Below are 27,521 nucleotides of genomic sequence, written 5' to 3' on the forward strand. Positions count from 1 at the left end.
GCCTTGTGTCTTAGGATGGCCGTCAGCCGTGACCCAACGCTGGTGGAGGAGACGATGGATGACGATGGCAGCAGGGTATAAATATTGGCTAAATAGATTTATTTTCATACAAAGAATACACAGATCCCCCCCTCCCAACCCTTCCCATGGGGGCCACCCCGACCTGAGGGGACACCCCGAGATGTCCCCAATCTGTTCTCACCAAGGGAGGGCCCCGCGATGACAATGGGACCAAAAGGGACGTCTTGGGGGACGTCCCCATTCTCTGCATTGGTTCTTTTTTATGCTCCAATGAAATCCTCCATTGGAATTTTGTTTTATTTCTTTAGGGAAATGCCCCCCCCCCCAAAAAAAAGCGGGACTTGAACTCTTGAGGATCTCGTCTCCATCTCTCTAGGTGAGCTTTGGGACATCCCTGTCCCCTTCAATGCCTACCTTTGGGACACCCCTGTCCCCCTTCAATGCCTACATTGGGTGTCTTCTTGCTCTCTTGTTGTGGGGAGACACCTCTGGATGTTTTTGGGGTCACTTTGTGCCCTAATACTGTGCTGGCACAGAGCCCTCCCCCCACACCGTATGTACATGCCAGATAAAAGAAGAAAATACAGGTATTTATAGTGGGGGTGAAACACCCCCCTGCCACCCCCAAACGTTCCCCCCCATGTCCTCATCCTGGTTCCTATCTGTTCCCAGGAGGGAGATGCCCTATCCTGGGTCAACCAGAGACTGGGAGAGCTCTTCTGTGCCTCAGTTTCCCCCATTGGTTGTTGGGTCGTGCCTCAGTTTCCCCATCGGTTGATGGTTTTGTCGTCACCCCACCAAGGAGACATGGGATGAAGAGGAGCCACGCAAGCAGCAGCCACCCCACAGTGTGACATGGGGGACGTGGGATGACCCAAAGGTATCCTCCAACAGAGAAACATCACAGGCAGACCAACACAAAGCCCCATTTTCCCCCAGATTTGTCACGCACTGCTATCACCCACCCTTGGGGACACAGCAGTGTCGGCATCCTACAGCACCTGGTGGCTTTGACAGTGTTGGAGGTTGATATTGGGAATGGGGGTCTGGATTTGGCCACCCCGCCTCCTGCTGTCCCTTTACAGCGGGAGAGGAGGTGGTGGGGGACAGCAGGGGGGTCCGCCTCGAGCTTGCCCAGCTCAGCTGCGCTTGGTGACCATCTGCCGGTCCCTCTTCTTCTTCTCCATCAACCTGGGATGGAGCAGGGAGGTGGCTTTAGGGTCCCGCCACCCCAATGGACCCACCACTCCAATGACTCCACCTCCCCAGCAAACCCACCATCACAATGGACCCACCACCCCAGTGGACTCACCTTCCCAATGGAACCACCATTCCCATGGCACCACCACCCCAATGAACCCATCACCCCAATGGACCCGCCACCCCAGTGGATCCACCATCCCAATGAACTCACCATCCCAACGGATCCACCATCCCAATGGATCCACCATCCCAATGAACTCACCATCCCAATGGACCCACCACCCCAGTGGACTCACCTTCCCAATGGAACCACCATTCCAATGGCACCACCACCCCAATGGACCCGCCACCCCAGTGGATCCACCATCCCAATGAACTCAGCATCCCAATGGATCCACCATCCCAATGGATCCACTATCCCAATGAACTCACCATCCCAACAGATCCACCATCCCAATGAACTCACCATCCCAATGGACCCATCATCCCAGTGGACTCACCTTCCCAATGGAACCACCATTCCAATGGCACCACCACCCCAATGGACCCGCCACCCCAGTGGATCCACCATCCCAATGAACTCACCATCCCAATGGATCCACCATCCCAATGGATCCACCATCCCAATGAACTCACCATCCCAATGGATCCACTATCCCAATGAACTCACCATCCCAATGGACCCACAACCTCACTGGACCCACCATTCCAATGGACCCACTGCTTTGATGGAACCACCACTCCAATGACACCACCATCCCAATGAACCCATCACCCCAATGGACCCACCACCCCAGTGGATCCACCATCCCACTGGACCCAGCATCCCAATGGACCCACCGCTCTGATGGAACCACCACTCCAATGGCACCACCCAAAGCTGGGTTACGGGGTGAGAAGGGGGAACTCACTTGCGGTTGCGGACCTCAGTGAGCTCCATCAGTCGCTCTTGGGCTGCTCGCAGCTCATCGAGGCGCTGCTGGTAACGTGAGTCGCAGTTGTTGGTGCGCTCATAGCTGGAGACCTGGCTGGAAAGCTCGCTGGTTCGGTCCCGCAGCTGCTGGATGGATGAGTAGAGGTTCTCCTCGTCTTCCTCCTGTTCCGACACAAAGGGATGAGGCTCATGAGGTGGATGGGGATTGATCGACAAGGGAGATGAGGAATGGGTGTTTCCATCTTGCCCTTGATGCCTACCTTGGCATTGATGATCTCAATGTGGATGAGGAGTGCGGCCAGCTCCAGGTCCTCTGTGTAGCTGTTCTTCAGTGGCACCGACCGGTAGCCTGGACACAACACCAAGACATGAGCTCAGCCCCACAACAGGGTCCCAGTCCCTCGCCATGGTCATAGCTGAGTCCCCAAGTGGCTGATGATGATGATGATGATGATTGTGTTAAAGAAAGATGTACGTGTGGTACTTAGGGGGCACGTTTTAGTGGATATTCTATGATGGTGGTAGTGAATTGATGATTCTATGAGTGGACATTGTGGGGATGGGTTGATGGTTGGACTTGGTGATCTTGGAGATCTTTTCCAACCTAAATGATTCTATGATTCTATGATAATGATGAGGATGGAGGAAGCATACCTGTTTTGAGACCCTTAATGGGGAAGGTGGCTTGGGCCAAGAAATTGGGGTCACTGAACATGTCCTCCTCGTATACCACAAAACGGAGGAAGGCAAACTCAGGGTTATTGATGTCGAAGACAAACTGCTTGAAGAGCCACACGGGGTTGAAACCATTGTCAGCTGTGGGGTGAAGTCAGAGCAGGGTTAGACACGTGGACAATACCAACACAGCACCACTACTCCCCTGTTAATGGGAGAAGCTTTTCCCCCTGCTCTTCCATGAAACCAGTCCCCATCACCCACATTTCAGCAGTCACAGACATGGGTTGATGGTTGGACTAGATGATCTTAGATGTATTTTCAACTCTATTCTACAATTCTGTGACTTCAAGTGGAATCCCAGAAGGTGTCCCAATGACCCCACCTGTCCTCTTGGCATAGGAACTAGGTGGGAGGACCCTTACCTACAACATCAGTTTTGTTCTTGCTGTTGTCATACTCGGAGCCACACACCTCCACCTCCACAAAGGGGCACACAATGCTTCTCCCATTCTTGGGAAGGTGCCGAGCACCAAGAATCTGTGGGAGAAAGAGAAGGAGGAGGAGAGTGAGGTCCAGCCATGTTGGCCCTGTGGCCAAAAAAGGACTTTCTTGGACAGACCTACGGCTGGTTGGTTTGAGTCTGCCAAAATCTCCATGACCATAATTAGCCACATCAGACCTTATTTGTGACCTTGGACTCATTTTAGCTGTTTCTGCAGAATGATTTGAAAAACTTTTGCTATGTCCATGCCATAATGAAGAGCCGGTTGCCTACACACTAACCCATCCCAGCTGGAACACCAAAATGACCCAAAGTTTGGGTCAACTTTATGCAACTGTGAGGTTTTCCCCTCAAAGTTCTGGAGTTCTTCCACAATCTGGAAAGATTATGCAAGAAAGAGCAACAGACTTAGCAGATCATGGAGCAATGAACTCCAGGGAGCAAATATGAGTATTAAACATTAGAAATTGACCCCAAAATTGGTTTGGAAGAACTGAACCCTCAATGATGGCCACCTTGGAATGGACTTGCCATCCTTGCCCACTTGCCTGCAGCTGCACTGTGATGGGCTCCACAATCTTCAGGCTGTTCTTGTCGAAGGGGTCAAATGTCTCATCCCTCATGATGTCGGGTTGTAGGACATAGCCACTGCGGCCACCGAGCATGAAGAGTGCCTGGTTCAGCTGCATCGGCTTGTCTATGGCCAAGGGACAAAGCAGAGTTCAGGGACACTGCAGTGTCCCTGAACAGAAGTTTCTGCCCTCACAAACCCCCTTCTAAACCTCCCAACCCAACTTTACATGAGAATATCCCCATTGAGACAGGGACAAAGGTTGGAGAGCTCATCTAAACCATCTCCAGCCATGGGATCAGTGGCAAAGCTACCAGGGGTGGGGATTTTGTCACTCTGGGCACGGGATTTACCAGGTGTCTGGAAGTTGAGGGCCACCAGCTGGCTGCCACAGATCCACATAGGCAGTGGGTCGTAGTTGGAGGAGTCCAGGCGCTGCCCTTTGGGGTAGATGCGGCTGAGCTGGCGCCGGTTGTACTGCAGGAACTTCTTGCCCTTGCTACGGTTGGCATACTTCTCTGCTTTGGTCTCCGGGAAAGAGGACATATCTCGGTAGCATGCTTTGTCTGTGCCAATCTCTGAAAGCACCAAGGTGGCCATCAGTGGAAGACATGAGGGTTCTGTGGAAGCAACCAGTTCCCCCAAACCCTTTTCTTCCCCTCCTTATCCCATCACTACTCTTTTCCAGCTCTTACTGTCTTCATCGAATGGCACGGGGCGGCAATACACAACCAGCTCGGAAAGCTCCAGAGCAATCTTCTTCCTTCGCTCCATAATCTTCCCCTCTTGCATCTGCACAAGGGAAAATGGAATCTGAGACTCTTCCATTGATGGGGATGCTCTGTAAACTACTGTCCAGTCACTGTGGGATGGGACATCCACCAATATTCACTGAAATGGATCAACTGCCCACTACTGTCCATCCACCATGGGATGAGACATCCGCCAAAATCCATTGACGGGGATGATCCATCAACCACAGTCCATCCACTGTGGGATGAAGCATCACCATCCAATGTTGGGGACGATCTGTCCACTGGTGTCAATCCGTCATGAAATGGGACATTAATCACCACCCATTCTATTCCATCTCCCGGAGATGAGGATGTCCACCACCACCTCCTGTACCCCAGTGCCTCTCACCCTGGCATCGGCGTTCTGCGTGGCCTCCCTGATCTTGGCCACCCACTCGCTGAGCTCCTCCTGTGTGTCAGCGGCCACGTCCAATGATTGGGCTGCGTGGGACATCTGCTGGGAATGGATGGTGAAGACAAATGGTTTGGAGCTCCTCCCGTCTTTGGAGATAACTATAAGGACATCAGAGGGGGCTTTACTCGAAGACATTCCCAATGGATGGCTCTGTGGAGCAAACGAAACCTCATCGGTCCCGCTCCTGGGTCCCTACCTGCCCTCCCCAACACCCCCCAGGTTCCTCCTCCTTTGAGAGTAGTCCCAAATATTGCAAATTGTCAAGAAACACTGTGGGAGAGTTGAACCCAAATGCCTGCTAAACTGTGGTCAATCTCCCAAAAAACACTGGAAGTGAAAGCAACAACTGCGATTAACTACAATTAATAGTTTCACCTTTATAGACCGCTGAATCCCTCTAAATGCTTTCAACATCAGCCAAATGATCCCAAATTCTGTTGCACTGAGTGACATGGGATGGGTTGATGGTTGGACTGGACGATCTTATCAGTCTTTCCAACCTTAATGATTCTTGGAGTCTATGAATTCAGCCCCAGATTGCCCTCAGCACATCATGGCAAGTAAGAGGCCCTTCCCTCTCCCCATCCGGACATTTTTTGCCATGCCAGAATTGCCAGCACCTATCAATGAGTCAGTTGCCCCATGCTTATGGCAAGTTTGGAGAGCCTCAGCTCATGGTGCTGAGCTCTAGCTTGGGGCACGTACCATCCCCGTTGGAGACGTGGTAGTGACACTCACCTACGTGGCACGATGGCACATCAATGAAGCCTTTCAAGAAGTTCCCGAGGGGGCTGTTTTCCGATGACTGCAAGAGAGGAAAAAGGAGGGACTGGTGAAGGGCAGCCCAACCTCCATCCAACCCTCCATCCAGCCCTCCGAATAAGCCAATTCCAAGCAAAAGCCAAGGAAAAAAAAAAAAAGCTTTAGGCAAATTCTATTCCATGGGACATCCCAGAGCCTCCAGATAAGGGTTTGGGTTGGTTTGGTGCTGGGAGCATCTCAGGTGGTCTCAGTGAATGGGCAAAAGGATATAACAGAGACAGCGCACTCACAGCCTCGTCCTGCTCCTGTGCCTGAGTGCTGACGATTTCCTCCACGTAGTTAGCTGGGAACCACAGCTGTTTCTTGCCCCCATAGTCCCCCCGCCACCTGCAAGGGGTGAGAGGATCAAGGCAAGAGGACCAATTGGAGGGGTATACGGGGTGTTAATGCTGCATGCAATGTCAAGGAGCAATTGGAGAAGGAAGGGGGGGACAGAAAAGGAGGTCGTTAAAACAGACCATAGGAAGATCCCTGCCCATGGCAATGCTGCCCAGGGCACCAGACCACTCTTACCAGCCACCATCCTGCTTGTCAACGTTGTGGATGATGGCTTGCTTGCAGAATGACAGCTCGTCCTCCCGCTGTGCTTTGTAGTCATAAAGAGCCTTCACTGTGCACTGAATCAACAAGGAGAGGGATGCATGTGTTACCACTAAGCTGGGATGCCCAGCTGATGTCCTGGATGATTCACCCCCCAGATCATGTCCACACAGAAAGTGAGACATGTTAGAGGGGACACGAGTGCTGTAGGTGCCTGTGGTCCCACACAACCAGCATATTCCTCTCCTCGCTGTGGAAGAAAGCTCCCAACCACTTTATGTCACTGGATGTGTTCATTAAACATGGAGATGTGGCACCTAGAGACATGTTTTAATGGGGCAGTGAGCAAGGTGGTGATGAGTTGGGTTTGGGATTGATGATCTGAGAGATGAATGATTCTATCATTCTCCTTTGATATTATTACATTCCCTGAATAAGAACCTTTGAGTTAGTTCTTCCCATGTCTGATATTAATCTAAGAGCTGCTTTGCTTCCAAACGACTTTTAAAGCACGGCCATTCTGTAGGGTCACAGGAAAGGGACCTCAAGCCTCCTCCAGGGTCAGCTCTGAGACCTGCCTGGATCTAAAAACATCCAAGGATGGAAACCGTGACAGCTGTGAAATAACACTAAACTTGTTCTTCTGGGGGTTCTCCCCAGTGCAAAGGTTTCCTTGCTGTTGTGGAAAACTTCTGCCGGGTCTTTGCTCCAGATCAATCTCACATCTACTGTGGTGATGCTGTTGCTGGAGCTCAGACTGTCCTCAAGCGATGAGGATATGGAAGGGTTCCCACCAGCTCCAGCACTGCTTAAGGGTCAGAGAAATAGCTTCCGTGGTCCATGGTGGGAACCATCCAGGAACCTCAGCAGGAGAATCACTAAATCCCATCACCCTGCATCTAACCAGTTCAGCCTCTTACCCTGGCCATTGGCATCTTGTTGGCCTCCACATAGAAATGGGGTGTCCGCACCTCATATAAAGCCCCATAGTCCAGCTCCTGCAAGGACAGACATCAAAAGAGGTAATTTGGCCAAGGGCATGGATTATGAAGAATCATGGGGGAAAGCGGGCTATTACATGTGGGCCAGAGGAGTATGATGGGGACTCAATAACCCTTTGCAGCTAATTGGAGGGGACTTGCGGGTAGCAAAGATGTTATAACCATAGACAGTGGTGGTGGTTTGAGCTGGACTTTGGGCAAATCTCCTTTGCTGTGCAGGAGACTGGAGATCTTCCAACCACAAGAAAGATTTGGATGGAGTTGGATTGACCGTGGCACATAACTACTCTATCCTCACTGTCTCCAACTGTTCCCACCACTGGGAGCACTCACAGTAGTGCCCATCTTCTCCAGGGTCTCCTCATTGATGGGGTAGCGCAGCTTCATCTTACGGTACAGCGGATGCTTCTCATAGTAGCTGACAAGGTCCACCAGGCTCTCAAACTCAGCTGAGCTACCCAGCATGAAGAGTCGTCCCTCCTGCTGGATGCGGCAGTGCTTGATCTTCCCCTCCGCCCTGAGGCCAAGAGAGCAACCAGTGATGTCCCCAACTTCTGGAGTGGAGCCACAGGGCCACACCTGGCCAGCCTGGGTGTGCTGGGTTGGCCACACTCACCGGAATGAAATGGCATAGGAATTGGGTTCACTGCGTTTTCGCACCAGGAAGGCTCCATCCCGAGGGACTCGCATCAGCATGTGCTCAGCCTGCAGGCGTGTCAGGCTGGCATGATACCACCTGGATAGGCACAGCAAGGAAGAAGTGGGCTGGCAAACCCCAAATCTGACACCAGCTGCACTGGTGTTAACAAGGGAAGGGGTGAGGATGGTTGACCAAAGGGTGGGATGAGTTGTGGAAGAGGATGGTGGACACAAGGATGGGCCAAGCAATGGGAGAAGATGGTGAACTTAAGGGTGAGACAAGTGATGGAAGAAGATGGTGGCCCAAAAATGACACAAGAAATGGAAGAAGGTAGTGGACACAAGAGTGGGACAAGCAATGGAAGAGGATGATGCACACAAGAGTGGAACAAGTGAAGGAAGAGGGTGGGGGACCCAAGGTAGCAGGGGGCTGGGTTTCACCCTCACTCTTTGCTCTCGTGGGCATTGGGCTGGGGCACGGGGTCAGTGAGGCGCATCTCAAACTCGTTGCAGCGGAGTGGCACCTCACGGTAGTGGCAGATGAGACTGTAGAGGCTGTCAAAGACCAGGTTGTCTGTCAGGTAGAACTTGGTGGAACCAGCCTCCTGTCGTGAGTGGATCCTGCAGTGCTGCACGCGGTTTGATCTCCTGCCACAAAGGAACAAGGTGGGAGTGAGTCAGTTCAGACCCATGACCATGCCATGCCATGCTTAAGGATGGTCTGGATTAGGGCAGCACAATGCTCAGAAAGATAGCGTTTTCCCTCAGAACACCATTACTGCCTCCAAACTGGGGATTTACTGGAGGCAGCCACCAGATGCTTGGTGTGTTGCCCAGACCAGCTTGGGAAAGACGTGATCCTGCCATCCACCCCAATGGAGTTTGAACTGGGGCTCCTACCAGAAGGACAGGGTGTAGTCACCCACGAAGGTCTCGCTTTCGCGCACCAGGAAGGTGCCATCCTTGCCTCCTGTCTCAGTGCAGTATTCATGCAGCAGCTTCTCAGCGATCTGCCGCCCATCACGGCCACCTCCCAGCTTCCCATGGAACCACTTCTCTGTGAAGTGCAGCTCGTTGTTGTTGAACTCCTATGAGTTCAGACAGAGACCAGACACACCTCAGTCTTAGTGTTCCCATGAGCAGTTATTGCTGATCTCCTCCCTTTCCTCATGCTGACTTCCACTGTCCCCGAATTCCCCCAGCCCATGGCTCCATCCTAACCCACACACACCTCTTTCTGCTCCACCTCCTCTTCATCTTCATTGAACTGGTAGCGTGATGTCTCCTCTGAGTAGTAGATCTTGTTGCTTGTCAGTACAAAATAATGCGGGCTCCAGGTCTGAGAGGGAGGAATAGCATTACCAGGGCAGGGAGGATGGTGGCACAGAGGGCATCCTCCATGGCATTACTATGGTGCCTCACGCCCACCCCAAGCTCCTGGTCTCTCCCCTCCCAGGGCAGCCCCATCTGACACATTCTGCTCCACCCCCAGCTATCATTGCATGGAAATCCTTACATGGTCAATAGGGTCTTCGAGGTAGAGGATGCCATTCTTGATGGAGTTGCTGATGTCATTCTCTGAATAACTGGCGGTGGAGACCTCCTCATATAGGTTCCCTTCAACCAGCTTCTTGTGCTGAGGACAGACCAGGAATGGGAACTCAGCAGCTCATCATGCTGAGCTCCCGGCCCTAATTCACAGGTCCACCATCACCACCACCACCCATTCCCAGTAGATCTCTTCTTGCACAGAAGCCTTGACATCCTACTGCTTGTGCATGGAGAGAGAATTGCTTCTAAGTCCCAAGATTTGGAAGAATCATCCTCCCTCCCAGCCCAATGCAGTTCTTGTCCCTTCTGCAAAGAGCTTTGGATTAGTGCCTGGCCCCACACCTTGATTAGGATCTTCTTCTTGAGTTGGGTGGGTGAGGGCAGCTCATCAGCATTGATGTCAACTGGCTTGGTGAGCAGCATGTCCCCAAAGACCTTCTTGAAGTGTGAGGCCATGTTCCTCTGCTGGACGATGCTGCAGTGGTCTTCAATGGAGAGTATGATGGGGAACCTGGAGGAAGCAGGTGGGAAAAGTGCCTTGGGATGAAGATGAAGAAAAGGGGAATTTGAGCAGCAGTTGCTTGCCCAGCCCAGAATTGGGGTGCTTTGGTGAGGTAAGGCTTACTCAGATGTGACGAATGCATGCTCCTTGATGGTATGCAAGACATCCAGGAATTTGATCTTGGAGGTGAGTGTGTGACCATGGTAGATGATGGGGAGATCATCTGGACCATCCCAGCAGTCCACTAAATTAGGAGACAATTCGATTAACACACGTTGCTCACCAACTGTGCACCAGAACGATGTTGGATATTAGGAAAGACTTCCAAAAGAATGGTCAAATGTTGGAACAGTCTGCCCAGGGAGGTGATGGAGTCACCATTCCTGGAGGTGTTCAAGAAATGTTGAGATGTAGCACTAAGGGACTTGGTTTAGCATGCATGATGGGGACAGTTTGGGGTTGGACTGGAAGGTCTTGGAAGTCTTTTCCAACCTTCATGATTCTATGAGTGGGCATGGTATAATGAATTGATGGTTGGACTTGATGATCTTGGAGATCTTTTCCAACCATAATGATTCCATGATTCTAATCCCCTCCCCCCTTTGCCATGGAATGGGTACAGGGGATGGCTCATCTTGTGCAGCGTGAAGTGCTGGGGAAGCTCAGCATCACTGCCATGGAGTATGGGGTGGACTCACACTCAATGCAGCGGCAGCCCATGCGCAGGCAGCGGGCATATGCCTCCAGGGAGGACTCACTGGAGAACTGGTCTCCTGTCAGGTACCTGCAGAGATATAAGAGGGGATGCTCGAGAAGGGATTCTCAAGGGGATCACTGAGGTGAGCCCACCTTGTCCTTACGTGTTGTGGGAAGAGGAGATCCAGTATTGGGACAAAGGGTGGTTCATCTCCTCAGGCACCACACGCTCATACTTAGCATCCATCACCATGTTCTCCTTGGAGAAGAGGTACGTGAGGAACTGGGGGTGGGAGGAAGCAGAGAGGTCAGTGTTCAATGGGATGGGGAGATCAACAGGAGGGTTCAATGGGGTCAATGATGTATGGGTTCACTCACCTCATCCAGTTGGAAGGAGGGTTCTGCTGCATCAATGGAGCCATCCTTGAGGTAGGAACACATGTAGTCCCGCACCATGCCCACATCACTGGCCCATGACTCCTGGGGTGCAAATACAGCTGCTTTTATGGGTTGCAAGAGCTGGGAAGGGTTGTCCCATGGGATTCAACAGGGCTGGGACCAAGAGGGGTCTCAAAGGACAACCAACCTTTTGGTCGTGCAGAAGGAACTTCTGGAAGTCATAGAGGGACACCTGGCACAGCTCAGGGCGGTCCACGTTCCTGGAGCACATCAGCAAAAGGTGTTGCCAAGGATATGAGGTAGTGGGCACTGCACTACATCACTGCATCCCTGGTTCCCATTCCTGCTCACATCCCTGCTCCCTTTCTAATTTGCATCCCTATTGCATCCCTGCTCTCATTTGTTCACACTCCTGTTTGCATGACCATTTGCATCCCCGCTCTCATTTCTGCTCCCATCCCAATTTGCATCCGCACTCACATTCCTGCTCACATTTCCACTTCTATCTCCATTTGCATCCCTGCTCCCATCCCAATTTGCAACCCCACTCCATCCCTGCTCAGATCCCTGCTGGATGGGAGTCTGTGAGGCTCCTGGAACTCACCTCAGAGGGAAGGAGAGCTCCAGCTGCTCAATGACCTGCAAGGCAAAATGGGGGATGGACTGAGCTGGCTGGGGGACATGCTGTGATGAACTGGAGTGGATAGGTCATGGCTCTTACCGACTTCTGTGCATCAAACATCAGGTTTTTGTAGAACTGGATAAAGTGGGAGAAGGTCATCTCATTCCTGGCTTCCACCTCCTGTGGAATGGGTGGTGTGAGAGTGGAACTGGTGCAGAGACATTGGATAGGGGTTGAAATCCCATTCCCCACAAAGCCAAGGACTTACCACTAGTTTGTCCCGCAGGAACCTCATGTTGGGCACTCGGTAGTTCACCTGGGGCAACATGGCCTTCAGATCCTTCACTGTAATGCTGCAAGACAGAAAGATGGTGTCAAGGAAGCAACCAGACCCTACATGGTATGGATCCCCTGGACACACTGCTGAGTTGGGCTCTACCCAAATCCCAGTATCAGCCCAGGTTCCTGTTTGAAGCTGCAGATTCCCACAGTGGCACAGAACTGTCCAATTGGCTCCAGAGGCATTTTTGCTCTTTTTCTTTATGACTTAGAGGGCTCTGGTGTGATTATAGGACTGCCTAGTAGGGTGTCAGGGAAAAAGGGTGTAGCTGGGCATCTGTCCCACCCAGAGACTATAATTAGCCCCATCCTCATCCAATGCCCACCCTCATTCTCATCCTCCTCCTTGTCCTCGTTCTCATCCTCATCCCATCCCCATCCCTGTCTCCATCCCAACCCCATCCTCTTCCCCATCCCGATCCCCATCTCCATCCCCATTCCCACCTCCATCCTCATGCCACCTCCATCCTCATCCCACTCCCAACCTCTTCCCATCCCCATCCCACCCTCATGCCAACCACATTTAAGCCCAAATTCTTTTGGATTTTTTTACTGTATCAAGAAGATGCCTATGGGTTGCACTAATGGCCCACCCTCTCCCCGTGTTGCAGTTGGAATGGGGATATTCAAGTTGCCATAAACCTACAGGGACTGTGCTCCAGTCTCTGGTTTTAGGTACCTCTGAACACCCCAAATAAACCATTACTGCCTTGTCCCACACCATTGCTCTCAGACTCCAGATCTAGGGCGAATGTGACCCAGTTCATGGCCACCAAAGCTGGTTGACTTGCAGGGTTAGGCAAAAGATTTCAGCTATTTCCCCTCTGTAAAACACCCTGGAAGAGGGTGGGTGGGTTTTGGCTGTTGCATGCTCAGACCACTGACCCCTTTTCCCTGTAGGACCATGCTGGTTCTCACCTGCCTTCCCGCGACCGATCCATCCCATCAAACTGTTTCCGCAGCCACCTGGGAGGAAGGGATGGACAGACAGACAGTGCTCAGCCTTGGGGACCAAACTTCTTGGTTCATCCTTTCAGACCACAAAATGAGGACTATGAAATGGGATTGACCATCCCTCCTCACCTCTCAATCTGCAGCGGGGTCTGGGCTTTCTGGGTGTCTGCCACCAACCAGTTGAGACCTGTGATCCACAGGTTGATGTCTTCCTCACAGAAAGCTAGAGGAGGAAGAGGAAGTTGGTGAAGGATGGAGGAGATGGAACACTAAGGATGGATAGAAGGGGTGAGGTGGGAGCTCACACACCAGCCACGCTGAGTGTCCGCAGCCTGAAGTCCATCCCATAGAGGATGATGAAGCACATGGTGAAGTCGAGCTTGCGAGCATCCTCAGGGTAACGCTCAAAGTCCCTTGAGTTCTTCCCTAGGCGGATCTCCTTGATCTCCCGAATGTCAACTGCAGAGACAGAAGGACATAGGACTGTCCTGTGTCACCCTGACACCACAGAGTCACTTGTAGGGCTTGGAGAGGGTGCAGGAGGTGGGACTGCATGGAGACCATGGAGCCTCGTCCCCAAGATGGGACATCCCATTGGGCTGTGATGGTTATTATGGCCATGTGTCCCTCAAAGGTGACACGTCACTGCTAGTGGGTTGGCATGTCCTTCACAGATCTCTGTCCCCAACATTATCTATCACGGATAAATCTAGATAACCCGATTACAGCATCCTGGTGACACATGAGTGCCATCTGTTCTCCACGGACTGTGTCCCAAAGATAAGATGTCCCTGCAGGTGTCTGAGAGCACTATGGGTGCCACCTGTCTACAGCCTGTGAGGCTGAGATGGGTACTATGACCATGTTCCTCCCAAGGGAGACATATCCCCACAGCCCCGCTGTGATACATCGGTTGGTGTGACGGCACCATGCGTATTGCACGTCCTTCAGAGCATCATCTCCCCAAAATGGCTCACCCTGGTGGCACTGCCCATCGGTACACGACAACGTTATGAGTTCCATGTGTCCTCCAGGGATTGTGTCTCCAGAATGGCGTGCCCTCATGATGCTGCCTAACAATTTCCCATCCCTCTCAGCACCTGGGTCTCATCCCTTCAATCCCTACAACCACCTTCTCCTCTCTGAGAAAAACTTGGGACAGGCTGAGCTCATCTTTTAATAGAACATGTCTGTCCAAAGGTGGCAATTTGCAGCCCAGACCGCAGGGCGTTTCTTTCCTGCTGTGCTGCTCTCTCATTATCTCGCTATATAAAGCCCAACCGGTGGTGGGAGGGTTGGGTTTCCGGACCGCAGTCTTCCTCGCTGCTACATCACCAATGGAGATTTCCATCCACTGGTTTTGTAAAGAAGACAGCAGGAGTAGAGTAATAATATCACAGTATTAATGGCTAATGCTACAAAACAGAGCCTTCAGCACAGGAAAAGGGTTTTGTATGGCCAAGGGTGGCCGGACACCACACAGGGTCATTGTCCTGCAGGAAATGGGTCATTTCCCGGAGAATTTCCAGCCCGGCCCCTGCAGCGTTTCCTATATGGCTATGGGGATGGGTGCAGGGTACTGAAGCAAAGAAAAAGTGGAATGTATGGATAAGGGATAAGGGATGATGAGGAATGGGGTTGATTCAGTGAGAAAGAGGTGGGGAATGTTTGTGTTTTTTTTCTTGGTGGAAAGGCCTCTGGAAAACACTGGTGGCTTTATGCAGCCTTCCTTTGGATGGATGAGAGCCAACTTGGGCGGATCGGGGAGGGATGTGGGCACTCGGCTGCAAAGAGGTGCTCAATTGGTGTCTGCACCCGTATGTTTGATTTTGGAGAAGGAAAGCAGGCTGCTTTCCATGCTTTGTAGACCCTGAGTGCAAACGGGAGTATATTTGGGGCTGTTTTGTAGGATAGGAACAGGAGGCACTTCCCCCCAACCCTACCCATTGCAGTGCACTGCAGAAGGGAGAGATGCTGGTGGCTATTGTGGCTCGGCTGATGGTTGCCAATGCAGCCAGGATCCAGGCTTGGACCCAGGAGAGGGAACGTGCAGCACAATGCAAAGTGCTGGCGGCTTCCTGGAAACCACATCTGCAGCGGATTTGCAGAGATCATGGCAGAAGTATGTCTCCAAACTCCTCCCTGCATTGTCTCCCGGGGTCCTGGTGATTAAAACATGCTGGGAGCCAGATCCAACTGCGAAAATCCCTTTTCTCTTCTCATGCAAAGCAAGCAGCACTGATACAAAGAAGGATTTCAGTACAGGAGCAGTGTGGTTGGGAGTGGATGGAGGATTCTGCCTGAAAGCTTTTAGAGGCTGGGAGTTTCCTGAGTGCATTAAGAGGAAAGCTAAGAAAGGCTCCAAGTGGGAATTGCAGAGCTGGGAAATGCTGCTGACCCAGGTGGCCAAGTGGTGTCCTCTTGGTCCTTCCTTTGGGTGGGACGTGGGGCAGTCCAGACCTCCTGCAAGGGACTATCCCATGCTATTTTGAAGCTGATCTTGAGGCTGAAATAATTTTGCCTGGGCCAGCAGTGTTAATCCCATCCTATTTCCAATCGTAGGGATGGAGACGTAGAGAGATGTAGTGAGTGTTAATTAACCATCATCATAGCAAACCATACTGCAAACCATCCCTCCAAAATGTTTTTGGGTTGGCAAGGGCTGGAAACCACCTGGTTACCCAGAGGTAAATTTTGGAGGCAACACAGGATGAAATCATAGCTCTTAATCTTGGCACTGTAGTGTTCTGGGGGAACCTATCTGCATGGACACATGTCCAAGTAGTAGCTTAATGAAGCATGTAATTAGCCTGAAGGGCATGGGGCATCTCCAGCAGAGCTGGGATCCCCGTACTGCCCTCTAATAGAGACATCAGCACTGTTGGGTATCTTGCTAATCCCTTCTCAAGCTGAGAAGAGGATTTGGAACGGTCCAGGCAAGCATGAGGTTGGGCATAGGCCGGGATTGAGATCCTGGAGCTTCCCTAAAATCACAGCGAGCAGGAGGACATGTGAGTACAGAATGGGGATGGGTCATTGGTAAAGATGCTCCAGGACTGGGGAAACTGAGGCAGGAAATCAGGGTCGATGAGAAAATAGTGCTGAGATGCTGATCTGGCCCCGTGCAATCTCCAAAATAAAAAACAAGGGGCAGGAAATGCGTTATTTCCTCAAGCAGAGAACAAGCTTTTCCCTGCAAAGGCCATAGGGAAAACAACCCACTGGGGACACTGGTCAGTCCTCTATCCCCTGTGGCTCCCTGTGCATGGAAGCATCCCACTATTGCCAGGTAGATCACCCCAATGTGGTAGAAGATCCTAATGTGGCAAGACATTTCACTGTGGTACAACATCCCACTATTGTCAGCTATACCAGTGTGATAGAACATCTCATCACAGCCAGGCATCCCACCATAGCTGAGCATCACAGTGTGGTAGGACACCCCACCTTAGTAGAACATCCCACCATTGCCAGACATCCCACTGCAAATCACCCCAGGTGGGGGTGGTAGGTCATCCCATCACTGTCATGCATCCCAATGTGGTAGAGGCCAGGAATCCCACTGCAGGAGATCAACATCTCATCATGGCCAGGCATCCCACCATAGCTGAGGCATCACAGTGTGATAGAACATCCCATCACAGTAGAACACCCCACCACCATTTGCAGACATCCCGACGTGGTAGGATATCCCACCATTGTAGAACATCCCACCATTGTAGAACATCCCATCATTGTAGAACATCCCATCATTGTAGAGCATCCCATCATTGTAGAGCATCCCATCATTGTAGAGCATCCCAGCATAGCCAGATACCCCACCAATGTGGCCCCAACCCTTGTCTCCAAATACTCACTGTCTCCCTCCACCTTCTCGGGTGTCCGACTCCAGATAATCTGTCGTGTCTCCAGCTTCACCTGGAATGTCCTTCGTTCTGGCCTCTGCGATTTCTTCTGGTAGAACAAAGTGAGGACGGTGCCCATTTCCAAGCAGCGAAGGATCCTTCCAATGTCCCCTGCCTCCATCCTGCCGTCCTCCAAGAAGCCATTGACGCTGTTGAGCCTGGACACGGACATCTTCACTGAGCGGCCATCGCCCGCCGGAGCCGCAGAGCTGGGGTTGTCTCATGCATGAAAGGACGAATCCAAAGGAAAGCAAAGAATCCAAATCCTCCGCAGGGATTTTTTCTATGAGCAACGTGAGAATCCGACTCCGGCGTTCGTATCCAGCGGCGTTGTTGGGGAAAGATGAGTGATGAAGCTTTAGAGAGCTGGAGGGATAAAAACCATCCGGTCACCGCGGATGCCCTTAAGGTTGGGGATACATTCAGTGAAAAAAAATAAAAAGCAAATTCACCCCCCCAACAGAAAAAAAAAAGCAAAGTCACCCCAAAAGCAGCCAAGCGGAGCAAATCGATCCCCGGCCTCCGTGCAAAGCGGAATAGGGCTCGCGGGTTGTCCAACCTGGGCTGTGTGGGGTCGGTGCGATGGGATGAGGTTGGTGGTGGGTGGGTGGGTGGGTGGGGGTGGTGGGGAGGGGAAGGGGGGGAAGGATGGGTTAGGGAGGGGGTTTTTTAAGGAGGCGTCTGCCTGCTGTCTCCCTTCTCTCTCTTCTGCTCTCTCCTTAATTTTCGGGCTGATGAAATGGACGCCCAGAGGAAACTGCAATCACACATGGCCGGAAAGAGATCAGAAAGGAATTTAAAAAAAAAAAAAAAAAGAAAGCAGGATCTTGGAGAAAGGAAAAAAAAAAAAATCGCAGCGACGGAAGAGGCGGACGGAGGGTGACATCTAGAGGAAGCTAAAACATCCATTGGGCAATGGGGGTGTCTCCAGCCCTTTACCAATGGAGAGAGAGAGGGGGGGGTTATTCCAATGATGGGGGTGGGGGGATGGGAGGCTGCTGGCTTCACCCCAAGGAGACGCTGTAATGGGGTTGGGGGTTGCAGGGACTTTCATGCTGGTGGTTTCCTCTGCTTTTTCTTGTAGATATTCCTGCCCTGTGTGCGGCGAAATGGCAAAATGGGAGGGGAAAAAAAAAGAAGAAGAAAATGGCTGTTTTGGGTTTAGCTCTTGGCTGTCTGTGCTACTGAGCCTGGACTGAACTCAGCTGACAGCAAGGCGAACTATAGGGCTAAGGAGCTGAGCAGGGGGTTACTGCAGGGATTTGGGGATGCAGGGGTTCAGGGTGAGCTTTTTCCCATCTCCGTGCTTTGGATCTGTGGGGCTGCCATGGGATTTGCACCCAAATGGGACAGTGAAACACTGGGGATCTATGCTGGAGCACCCAGAGGGGCTGGTGTTGGGCTCGGGCATCTCAGGGTGCTGGTAATAGGTGCTTAGTCCCAGTGATGGAGGCCCCAGGCATTTCAGGGCCGTGGTGATGGATGCTCAGGTATACAAGGGTCTCATTAATAGAGATTTGGGCATCTCAGGGTCCTGGTAATTGAGGCTTAGGAACCTCACTGTCCTGGTGAGAGGGGCTCAGACACCTCAAGGCCATGGTGGTGGAAGCTCAGACACCAGAAAGTCCTACTGATGGAGATTCAGAAACCTCAGGGTCCCAGTGACCGAGGCTCAGACACTCAGGGATCCTGTGGTTGAGGTTGAGGAACCTCAGGGATCTGCTGATGGAAGCTTAGGTATCTCTGGATCCTAGTGATAGAGGCTTGGGAACCTCAGGGCCATGCTTGTCAGGCTCTGAAAGATTCTAAAGATGGAGGCTCAGGCTTTTCAGCATGATGGTGATGAATGCTCAGGTACTTAAGGGTCCCCATGATGAAGACTCAGGAGCCCAGGAATCCTGTGGTTGAGGCTCAGGAGTCTCCAGGTCCCAGTGATGGAGGCTCAGGTACCCAAGGGTGCCAAAGGTGGATAGATGCTCAGGAACCTCACAATCCTGGTGAAAGAGGCTTAGCACAGCATGATCAACCACCAGCCCTGGTGGGAGATGAGACACAGAAGCTTCTGTGAACACAGAACCTGTGGAGGCTATTTCAGACCTCATTAAACAAAGAACCCACTTGGAGCAATGGATGCCTCTGTGTGAACACCATGACATTCTCATTCCTATCCCAGTGGTTGCCAGGATCCTCATGGTTTGCAGCTCCACTTCTAGTTTATGGGAGTCATTAATATCTCCCCAGCTCTTAAGGGTGCAGGTAGAGATCGCTACCTTTGTGCTTGGCGGTCTACACTCTTCCTTGAAGAATTAAGGAATTAGGGTAAAGATGAGATCCTGATGGTTATTTTGTTGCTTTTGGTTTTTTTTTAATTCATTTTTTCTTTCTTTATCCATGAATCAACTTCTGTTTTCAGCCCTTCTCTGGAGCAGAATGAGCTTTTGTTTAAAGCAATGAGCTGCAGAGATGTTGGCTTCTTGTGTTTATGTTTTCCATTTCCAGGCAAATCCCATCTCGGAGCCCCTTGAGCGCAGGTCTGGGAACTGAACATCCCAACCACAGTGAACAGAGGATCAGAATAGAAGATTGCTTTTACACAGGGGATTTTGCAGCATGAGTTTGGCTTCTGATGTCCATCCAAAGCACGCAGGCAGAGAAGGAATGCTCTGTTTTCAGTCTGCAATGGAGTCGCTGTTTTAATTTTAGCTCCTCCGGAGCAAAGATATAACCAAGCTGTTACTAAAGCAAAGCACCTTATGGGGGCTGGAAGAGGGAGAAGGACTGAACCTCCCCATCCAGAAGTGTGTGGGTACCAGGACTCAGGAGCACCTGAAAAACAGGTAAAGCTGAGCACCCCAAATCTATGCTTCCTTCTTAAAAACACCCCACTAGATTAATCTCTGCTCACAGATGTCCTTTCCCGGAGGCAGAGATGCCCACAGTGTTCCCAAGTTCCCAAGCAGGGAGGGCAGTCAGCACAGAACAAACCCCAAAACCATTTAAAAATGTCACCAAATTCTTTTTGAGCATCTCATCCTCTCTGCAAAAAAAAGAAAAACGAAAGAAAAGTTGATCCCACTTTCCCTTTGTAAGACTGGCACCGCTCAGTCAATAAGTCACAGATTGCTGTTTATTGGGGATGGTTTGCTTCTCCTCTCTTTGGTCATATTGTGAAACTCCAGAGCCTCGTTGCGCTGAAAGGTTTTGCAAATGTTTTTAGCTGTGAGCCTTTGAGCTGCAGGTCGTGCAATGGAAATGTCGCAATGGATCTTTGCAGGCAGTGTTGCAATGGCGTTGGCCTGGGACCGAGAAATGTGGAGCAGAAAATAAAGGTGATCCAATGTGTCTGCAAAGGGAACGGTGGGGACAAGAAGACACCATTTGGCCTTGCATGGCCATAGCCAGACGATGGAATGGAGCCATTCAGTCCCTGCCCAAACCATCCCTATTTCAGCAGGTAAAAGTGGAGGACAGAAATAAACCTATTGGCAAAGAGCTGGGAATGGCAGCCCTGATTACAGTTCTCATTTCTCCCCTTCTACAAATTCATGTATTTAGGTCTGTGTGCGTGTGCGCCAGCAGCGAGACTGCAGGCAAGAAAAAGGGCAGAAAAATAGACATCATAGCAGAAAAACTGTTGCCCACTTGATAAATGAAGGTGGCTTTTCCTTTAGGATTGTGCAGCAGTTTCTTTTCCTGTTGCTGACATTTTCCTCTCTGGTTTCCATCTAACCCAGGAGACATCTCCTTCCCTAGAGCTCCTAGTCGTGCTATTATCAGCAAAAATAGGATTTGAGAGTTTGCTTGCCCTTGGGAAGGAGATTTCTTTTTTTTTTTTTTTTTTTTTTTTTTCAAAAGTTAAAATAGCAAAAAACTTTTCTTTTTGAAAAAGAAGCAACTTTCTTCAATGATAAATAGCTGCTGAGCTCCTGCAGAGCAAGGCTGGGGGCTGTAGGATGCAGGATGCGACCCCTGGGATCCAAAGCTCAGCCCTTGGGGTTTTTAGGAGGATTAGCAATGCTGCTTTGGTTTTGAGTTTGGATTTAATAACCTGACACCATCTCGATTGAATTGCTCTTCCTTTTCCCCTGATGCTTTCCTTCTTCCTCGGACACAAGTTATTTCTCACTACTTGTCTTGTACAATGGTGCTATTGCAATTGTCCCTAATGGGAAATGTGCTTATTTCTTCTGCTGCTATTTGGCCCATGGCACTCCTCCTCCTGAAGCTTTGCATCAGCTTCTGGTATCCTTCCATTGCAAATTAAGAAAGAGTGGTAAAATGAATTGGAAGAGGCTGCCCAGGTAGAGTCATTGCCCCCAGAAGTGTTCAAGAAACGTGGAGATATGGCACTGAAGAATGTGGTTTAGTGGCCACTATTGGTGGTAGCTTGTCGGTTGGACTAGATGATCTTAGAGGTCTTTTCCAACCTTAATGTTTCTGTGATGCTGTAAGATGCTCCATCTTCCTCTCAAGTACCTGCACATTTCTCACCTGCCATCCGAGCAACTCTTCTTGGAGAAACAGCTCTCTGGGACTAGGCTGGTCAAAATGGGAGGCAGAGCTTTCTTAGCGGCTGGAGTGTGGTTTGAAGTCTTCTTTCTAATTCAGAGGCTCGCAGCTTGTGATGGGCCACCTCAAGATGTTCTCATGGCTCTGTGCTTAGGTCCGAGCAAGACAGATCCGTGCTACTGCCTCAGAAGAGATCCCCATGATGCTCTTCTCTCATGGACCTTCATTGCATTGCTTATAGTTCTGTGGGCACGTGGTGAATCTTATTAGAGGTCAGATCAAGCAGAAAACTAAACCAAAATGAAAAAGAGGAGAAGGAAGAAGAAACAGAGATGGAGAACAAGGACGAGGAGAATGGAAGAAAGAAAAGGGGAAAGAGAATGGAAAAAGGGGAAGAGGAAGGAGAAGGTAAAGGGGAAGATGACCTCAAGCACAGATGTTATTTTTCATATTATTTCTCTTCTTTTTTCCATTCCACTTCTCCTTCTCCTACTTCTCATTCACCTTCTCCTTTCTCATTCTTCTCCTTCTCCTTCTCCTTCTCCTTCTCCTTCTCCTTCTCCTTCTCCTTCTCCTTCTCCTTCTCCTTCTCCTTCTCTTCCTCTTCCTTCGTTGTCTCCTTTTTTATCTTTGCCACACATAAATATTTCCATTTTTCAATAGCCCGTATTTTCTAAGCCTTTACAATAAAGATTTCCCACTTTCTTTCTGGATTCTCACAAGTTTTACCTTTTTATTGACAAGTTTCCTTCAAGACTCGATGCAGTGCTCCATCTGAGACCCACAGGTGCCCCACAGAGAAAAAAATTACACCACTTTCCCCATGCAGGATGCTCCTGTTAATGGATTCCAGGCTATGCTGGAGGATCCAGGGTTCCCTGGAGATCCCTATGCCTTTGGAAACTGGGAGCAGGTGGCAGAAATGCCGATGCCTCCCACTCACCCTTGTCGTCAGGTCCCAGCAATCTGCTGTTGCAGCGCTTAATGAAGTTCCGTGTTTTCGCTTGTCTCAGCACGTTCAGCCACCGAGAGACTCCAGACTCAAACCACGACGAGACCATGATTTCAAATGCGCAAGCAGCTTAATTGGGTCCTATTGCACACTTGTCGCAGGATCCGCAGTTCTAGTGGTGTTTTAAGGCCATTAGAGGGATTAGCACCGTGTTTATTCTGGGCAGAATGAGACAATTTAATTTCTCTTAAATGTGCCACCATCCCTGGGGCATTTTCATGCAGACGCTTTGCCAGCCCAGCGTCAAAAACCCACACTTGCATTTTACTGCTTCTTTAATTAAGTCAGACTTACAAACAAGTGTCACGCAAGCGTAGTGTTACGAACGAAGAACAAGTGCTGTGAATTCCTGCATCTTTCAGATGTGCTGTTTGTAACAGGTGTCGATAAATGGATAATGCTTCCTTACAGGATGCTGGAAAGGAGCAAGAATTTTAGTGATGCAGCATCCTACATGGGAATACTCCATGCCTCAAGGCACGATGCTCTTGTCTCTTCCCTATAGAAGATCCAGTTCATGATATAAGTGCTGTCCTTGCTCCTCTACACCCCTTGTCCACCAAACTCTCCTATATGGAACACTCAAAGAGCATCCAAGGAACACCAAAGGGAGCCCGAGATCCTCCAGCACTACCTTGCCCCATCCTTACCTTTTTCTAGTGATGTATTTTGGTATAAGTTGGCAAAAGAGCATCCAAGGAACACCAAAGGAAGCCTGAGATCCTCCAGGACTATCTTGCCCCATCCTTACCTTTTTCTAGTGATGTATTTTGGTATAGGTTGGCAAAAGAGCATCCAAGGAACACCAAAGGGAGCCCGAGATCCTCCAGCACTACCTTGCCCCATCCTTACCTTTTTCTAGTGATGTATTTTGGTATAGGTTGGCAAAAGAGCATCCAAGGAACACCAAAGGGAGCCCGAGATCCTCCAGCACTACCTTGCCCCATCCTTACCTTTTTCTAGTGATGTATTTTGGTATAGGTTGGCAAAATGCTGCTTTCAGGTCGTTCGTTCCCAAGGCTGGGTGTTGTTGGGAGTGATATTTTGGCCCAGGTTGGCAAAGTGCTGCTTTCATCTCATTTGTTCCCATCATTGGGTGTTGTGGGAGGGGTGGATAGATGCTGATCAGAGGTTTCCATCTCAGATCTGCTCTCTGGTGCCCCTTCCCTAAGCCACAGGATTGCACAAGAGGATGCACGTTTGTTTTGCAAAGGGAAGCAAAGAAGGCTCTCTGTGTTGTGTTACGGCCTTGTTTAATGCTATGGGTTTTATTCCCTTAGGAAAGAATGGACTCATGAGGAAAACGAACTCTTTGAGGAAAATGTCCATATAAATGATGTTATTCTCTGCTTGCGCTCTCAATGTTATGGATCTGCTTTGTATGTACTCCTGATTAATTCAAGTAGCATGAGGCCACCTGACTTTCAAGATATGACATGTGGGACAGTCCAGGTCATAACAAAGTCCTTTTAGGGTAAGAAAGTAGAAGCAGATCTCAGAAAGCCACCTGGTGCTCCTGGATTTGCCTCAGTTTCCGCCAGGTATTCAGTAATAGGGCATTATATTGGTGGTTGGTAGATGGTTGGTCTTTTCCAACCTGAATAATGATATAAATCCATGATTCTATAATATAAATGCCCCTGAAAGCTGCCAAAGAAATGCATCACAAAGTGAAGCTTGCAGTGCCAATTACCCCATTATATTGAGCAGGGGACCACGGTGGGGCTGGGGTGAATGGAAAGGTAGATGATAGGATCACAGAATGGATGAAGTTGGAAGCACCTCTGAGTCCACGTGGCCCAACTTCTGCTTGAGAAGGGCAGCCCCATGTCCAGGTGGGGTTGGAAATCTACGAGAGCAATCCCCCATGCTCCTTTTTGGTCCCTGTGCTAAGCAATGGGCTGAGAGAGCTCCTGGGATACAGCTGGTTCCTGAGCCTCTTGTCCTGGCATTGGACACTTCTGGTTATATCTCCCTGCAGGGATTTATAACCATGAATTGAACCCTCCTGAGCCCTTCCTGCCTCATGCCCAGGCTTACTTCAGGCTTCGGAATGCACGCTAGGCCGCAGTTACATTCGTTGCTAAGCAACGGCGCGAGGTCACGTGAGCGAGTAAAAAGCGGCCGTCGCGGGGTGATGACGTAACGCGCGTGGGGCGTTGCGGGAACGTTGCGAGGATGGAGGAAAGGGAGAGACTGCGGAGGGAGATCCGGCTGTTACAGGGTACGGTGGGACTGGGCCTTGGGGGGGGGGGAGGGGGCTTGGAGGCTGTGGGGGCCTTTAGGAGGTGCGTGGAGGGGGGTGGGAGTAGCCGGAAGGTCTATGGGGTGCGTGGGGCCTGTGGGGGCAGCCGAGAGGCCTTTGGGGTGTGTGAGGGAGTAAGGTTGGGGGGGGGTAGGGGAAAGGGAAGGAAAGATGTGGAGAAGGTTTTAGGAGTGTTAAGGAAATGGCGGCCCTGGGTTCTCTGGGTGGAGATGGGGAGAGGACGGGGCCTAAGAATGTTGGGTTTGGGGAGAGGATGTAGGAGGAAATGGCTGGGAGAGGGTAAGGGGTAAATGGAGACCTCAGGGCATCCCCACGCTTCAGTGCATGTCGCTCTCCTGAGAGGGGTCCCAATAGTTCCTAGTCACGTTCACACCTACCTATAAGGCTCTAAAAATCCTTTTGTCAATCCCTTTTATTGTCAATCCCTTTTATTGCAGAGCGTTTTCTAAGCACTGAGCGAGACCCTCCCTAATCCGTGTGTGTGTGTTGATTAGCTCGGCTGCTCATTAGGAGCCTAAAGCCATCAGGGGGGTGTAGTGACAACATAAAGGGATGAACATGCAGTGAGTCACTATGAAGCCTTGGAGCTTCCTCATTGTTGCTTTATGTTTTGGGCTTGCCTTGTGCTACATGTGTAAGCAGCCTGGTGTTAGTGGAACCCTCCTGACCAGCCTTGTAGCAGGGCTCAGAGATTGCTCTGATGTAATACATGGAAATAAAGTCAGCGCTGTTGTTTTATTAGGCTCCAAAAACAAGAATACGGAGCTGTTTTTGGTGCTGGCATGCAAAGAGCAAAAGGTGGCCAACAGCAGTCATGGGGGTGCGTGTTAAAGGCCTGTTTGTACATCAGACCTGCGTTTAGCTGTCGTGCTTAATCACTTTTATTACCGATTTTCATGAAGATCGAGGAAAATAATCATTTTAAAGGTATTTTTCGAGTGCGTGTGCATGGTTTTTTTTCATTTTCCAGCACCATGTACCTAAAATGTGGCCTGTGTGAGTGATTGTCCTCATTGTGGCGTGAGGGAAAACTAGAGCTGTGATGTTGGAAACCTCCCCCTTGGGACTGGCTATTAATGGATGCTGTTTTCTGTCCTTCAGGTCTCATAGACAACCACAGGAACACCCACGGGGATGTGCCACGACCGCTGTCTTCTGGCCCACGTCAGCATTTGTTTAGCAGGAGAGGAACCTTCTCAGCCCGGTATTCCCAGCTACAACCTCCCAGGGACTTCCAGCCACGTCGAGCTCACTCTTGGAGGAAGAAATACTCTCTTGTGAACCAGCCACCAGGATTGGTGTGTGATGTTGGGATTGCTTCCACATCCGGGGCTTTTGGGAGCAGTGAGGAGAGCCAGTCAGCCATACCATCAGCAGAGTCCCCAGAGAGACAAGTGGACTTAACCACAGATGGGAACATTGTAGTGGGCATCCAGGTGACACAGAAGACTGGCATTGTAGGTACTGAAGGATTTAGCGATGCGGGTGCTTATTGTGATGTATCTGGGCTTAAAACGGAGCTTGTTGCTCTGGATTCTTCCATCCCTTTGTACGCAAACCAAGAAGAAGAAGAAGAAGAAGCAAAGCCCTCTCTCTCTGTTTCATTTAGCTCGTCTCACCGCGTTGTCAGCTCGTCGTACCAGTTTGACCATCCCAGAAAGGTGCACTTGGCTGAAAGCTCCAGGAGTGCCAGCGAAAGTGCCGTCACATTGAAAACAGAGCCACAGCCTCTGTCAGCTCTGCCGAGCTGTGATCAAGCTCAACACTCAGCATGGTGGAAGCCAGAGCCACCCGATCCTGGGCAGTGCAGTTGGGATCAAGTCGGGGACGTTCACAGAGAGCCAAAGCTCTTTGGAAATGCAGAGTTGCAATCAAAACCCGCTCAGGCACCGACTTCAGCAGTTGTGATGTCTCCATTGAAGAACAAGTTTTCTATAATCCCAAAAGTTTCCAGTCTCCAAAGAGCTGCCTCTGTGACGGTCTCCAGCAAAGCTTCGAAGTTCAGGAAAACCAATTACACCTGGGTTGCAAACCCTACTAAGTGCTCTCGTCCTGTCAAGAGATGGATCAGTCCGAGAGCTTCGGACAGCGCTAAGAAGATCATTGGTGGAACTGAGAGAGGTACAAAAATATCTCCAAAGACAGATTTGGGAACAAAGATGAAGAAATCGGGGCTCCAGTCCAAAGTGGGTGTTTCTCCCAGCAAGTATAAGTGGAAGGCTTCCAGTCTGCAGACTTCACCCTCCACATCCAAGTCAGCGTTCAAGTGGCAATCGGAGGATCAGAAGAGGCCCTCAGCCTTCAACCTGCTGCCTCCCAGCGATACATCAGTTGGGACAAATCCCTCCTTGGGTGAGGCTGTGCTTACCAGTTATAAAGTGAAGAGTCGGACAAAAATCATCAAGAGGAAGGCAAGCTCAAGGTAAGGTCATAGAATCATCAAGGTTGGAAAGACCACTAAGACTCATCATGTTCAACCAAACCGTGTCAAGTTGCTGGTCTTCTCTGAAGAATTGTCATTGCATGCGTCCATAGGCTTTAGGTGAAGCTGGAACAGTAATTTCTTTATACCTTTGAGGCAAAGGATCTGTGTTGAATAATGTGTACTACACATAAGTGATGGGCGTAGGTATGATTGAAACTACA

General features: G+C 50.4%; 2 protein-coding genes across 2 annotated transcripts in view; one reads left to right on the top strand and one right to left on the bottom strand.

The window, feature by feature from the left end:
* Positions 1-70: 70 nt before the first annotated feature.
* LOC140248139 (1-phosphatidylinositol 4,5-bisphosphate phosphodiesterase gamma-1-like) lies at positions 71-17,941 on the bottom strand. The gene is made up of 33 exons (XM_072328602.1): positions 17,572-17,941; positions 17,041-17,454; positions 13,493-13,642; positions 13,313-13,406; positions 13,148-13,195; positions 12,159-12,243; positions 11,990-12,070; positions 11,873-11,907; positions 11,456-11,528; positions 11,248-11,349; positions 11,034-11,152; positions 10,872-10,957; positions 10,297-10,417; positions 10,014-10,182; positions 9,637-9,756; positions 9,352-9,459; positions 9,021-9,208; positions 8,568-8,768; positions 8,098-8,217; positions 7,815-7,998; positions 7,401-7,478; positions 6,454-6,557; positions 6,171-6,267; positions 5,857-5,923; positions 5,053-5,216; positions 4,605-4,701; positions 4,263-4,487; positions 3,887-4,035; positions 3,259-3,373; positions 2,813-2,974; positions 2,419-2,507; positions 2,136-2,320; positions 71-1,212 (listed from the first exon to the last, which is right to left on the bottom strand). Exons 2-33 carry the CDS (start codon positions 17,258-17,260, stop codon positions 1,161-1,163), a joined length of 3,888 nt encoding a protein of 1,295 aa, XP_072184703.1. The 5' UTR covers positions 17,261-17,454; positions 17,572-17,941; the 3' UTR covers positions 71-1,160.
* Positions 17,942-24,743: 6,802 nt separating this feature from the next.
* The window catches only part of ZC3H3 (zinc finger CCCH-type containing 3), a 145,324-nt gene continuing 142,546 nt past the window's right edge, over positions 24,744-27,521 (top strand). Inside the window, exons 1-2 of the mRNA XM_072330057.1 lie at positions 24,744-24,833; positions 25,977-27,297. Of these exons, the coding sequence (XP_072186158.1) occupies positions 24,788-24,833; positions 25,977-27,297 (1,367 nt within the window). The 5' untranslated portion in view covers positions 24,744-24,787. The remainder of the gene's footprint in view (positions 24,834-25,976; positions 27,298-27,521) is intronic.

The sequence above is a fragment of the Excalfactoria chinensis genome, chromosome 2 (genome assembly GCF_039878825.1).
Source record: "Excalfactoria chinensis isolate bCotChi1 chromosome 2, bCotChi1.hap2, whole genome shotgun sequence".
Taxonomy (NCBI): domain Eukaryota; kingdom Metazoa; phylum Chordata; class Aves; order Galliformes; family Phasianidae; genus Excalfactoria; species Excalfactoria chinensis.

Bases quoted from the DNA above. Each gene is read 5' to 3' on its own strand.
- LOC140248139 (XM_072328602.1), bottom strand. From the start codon at position 17,260: ATGTCCGTGTCCAGGCTCAACAGCGTCAATGGCTTCTTGGAGGACGGC. The intron at 5,217-5,856 runs GTGAGTGTCACT...ATGTCCTTATAG, and splicing joins TGTGCCATCGTGCCACGTAG to TTATCTCCAAAGACGGGAGG. The intron at 4,488-4,604 runs GTAAGAGCTGGA...TGGTGCTTTCAG, and splicing joins CGTGCCATTCGATGAAGACA to AGATTGGCACAGACAAAGCA.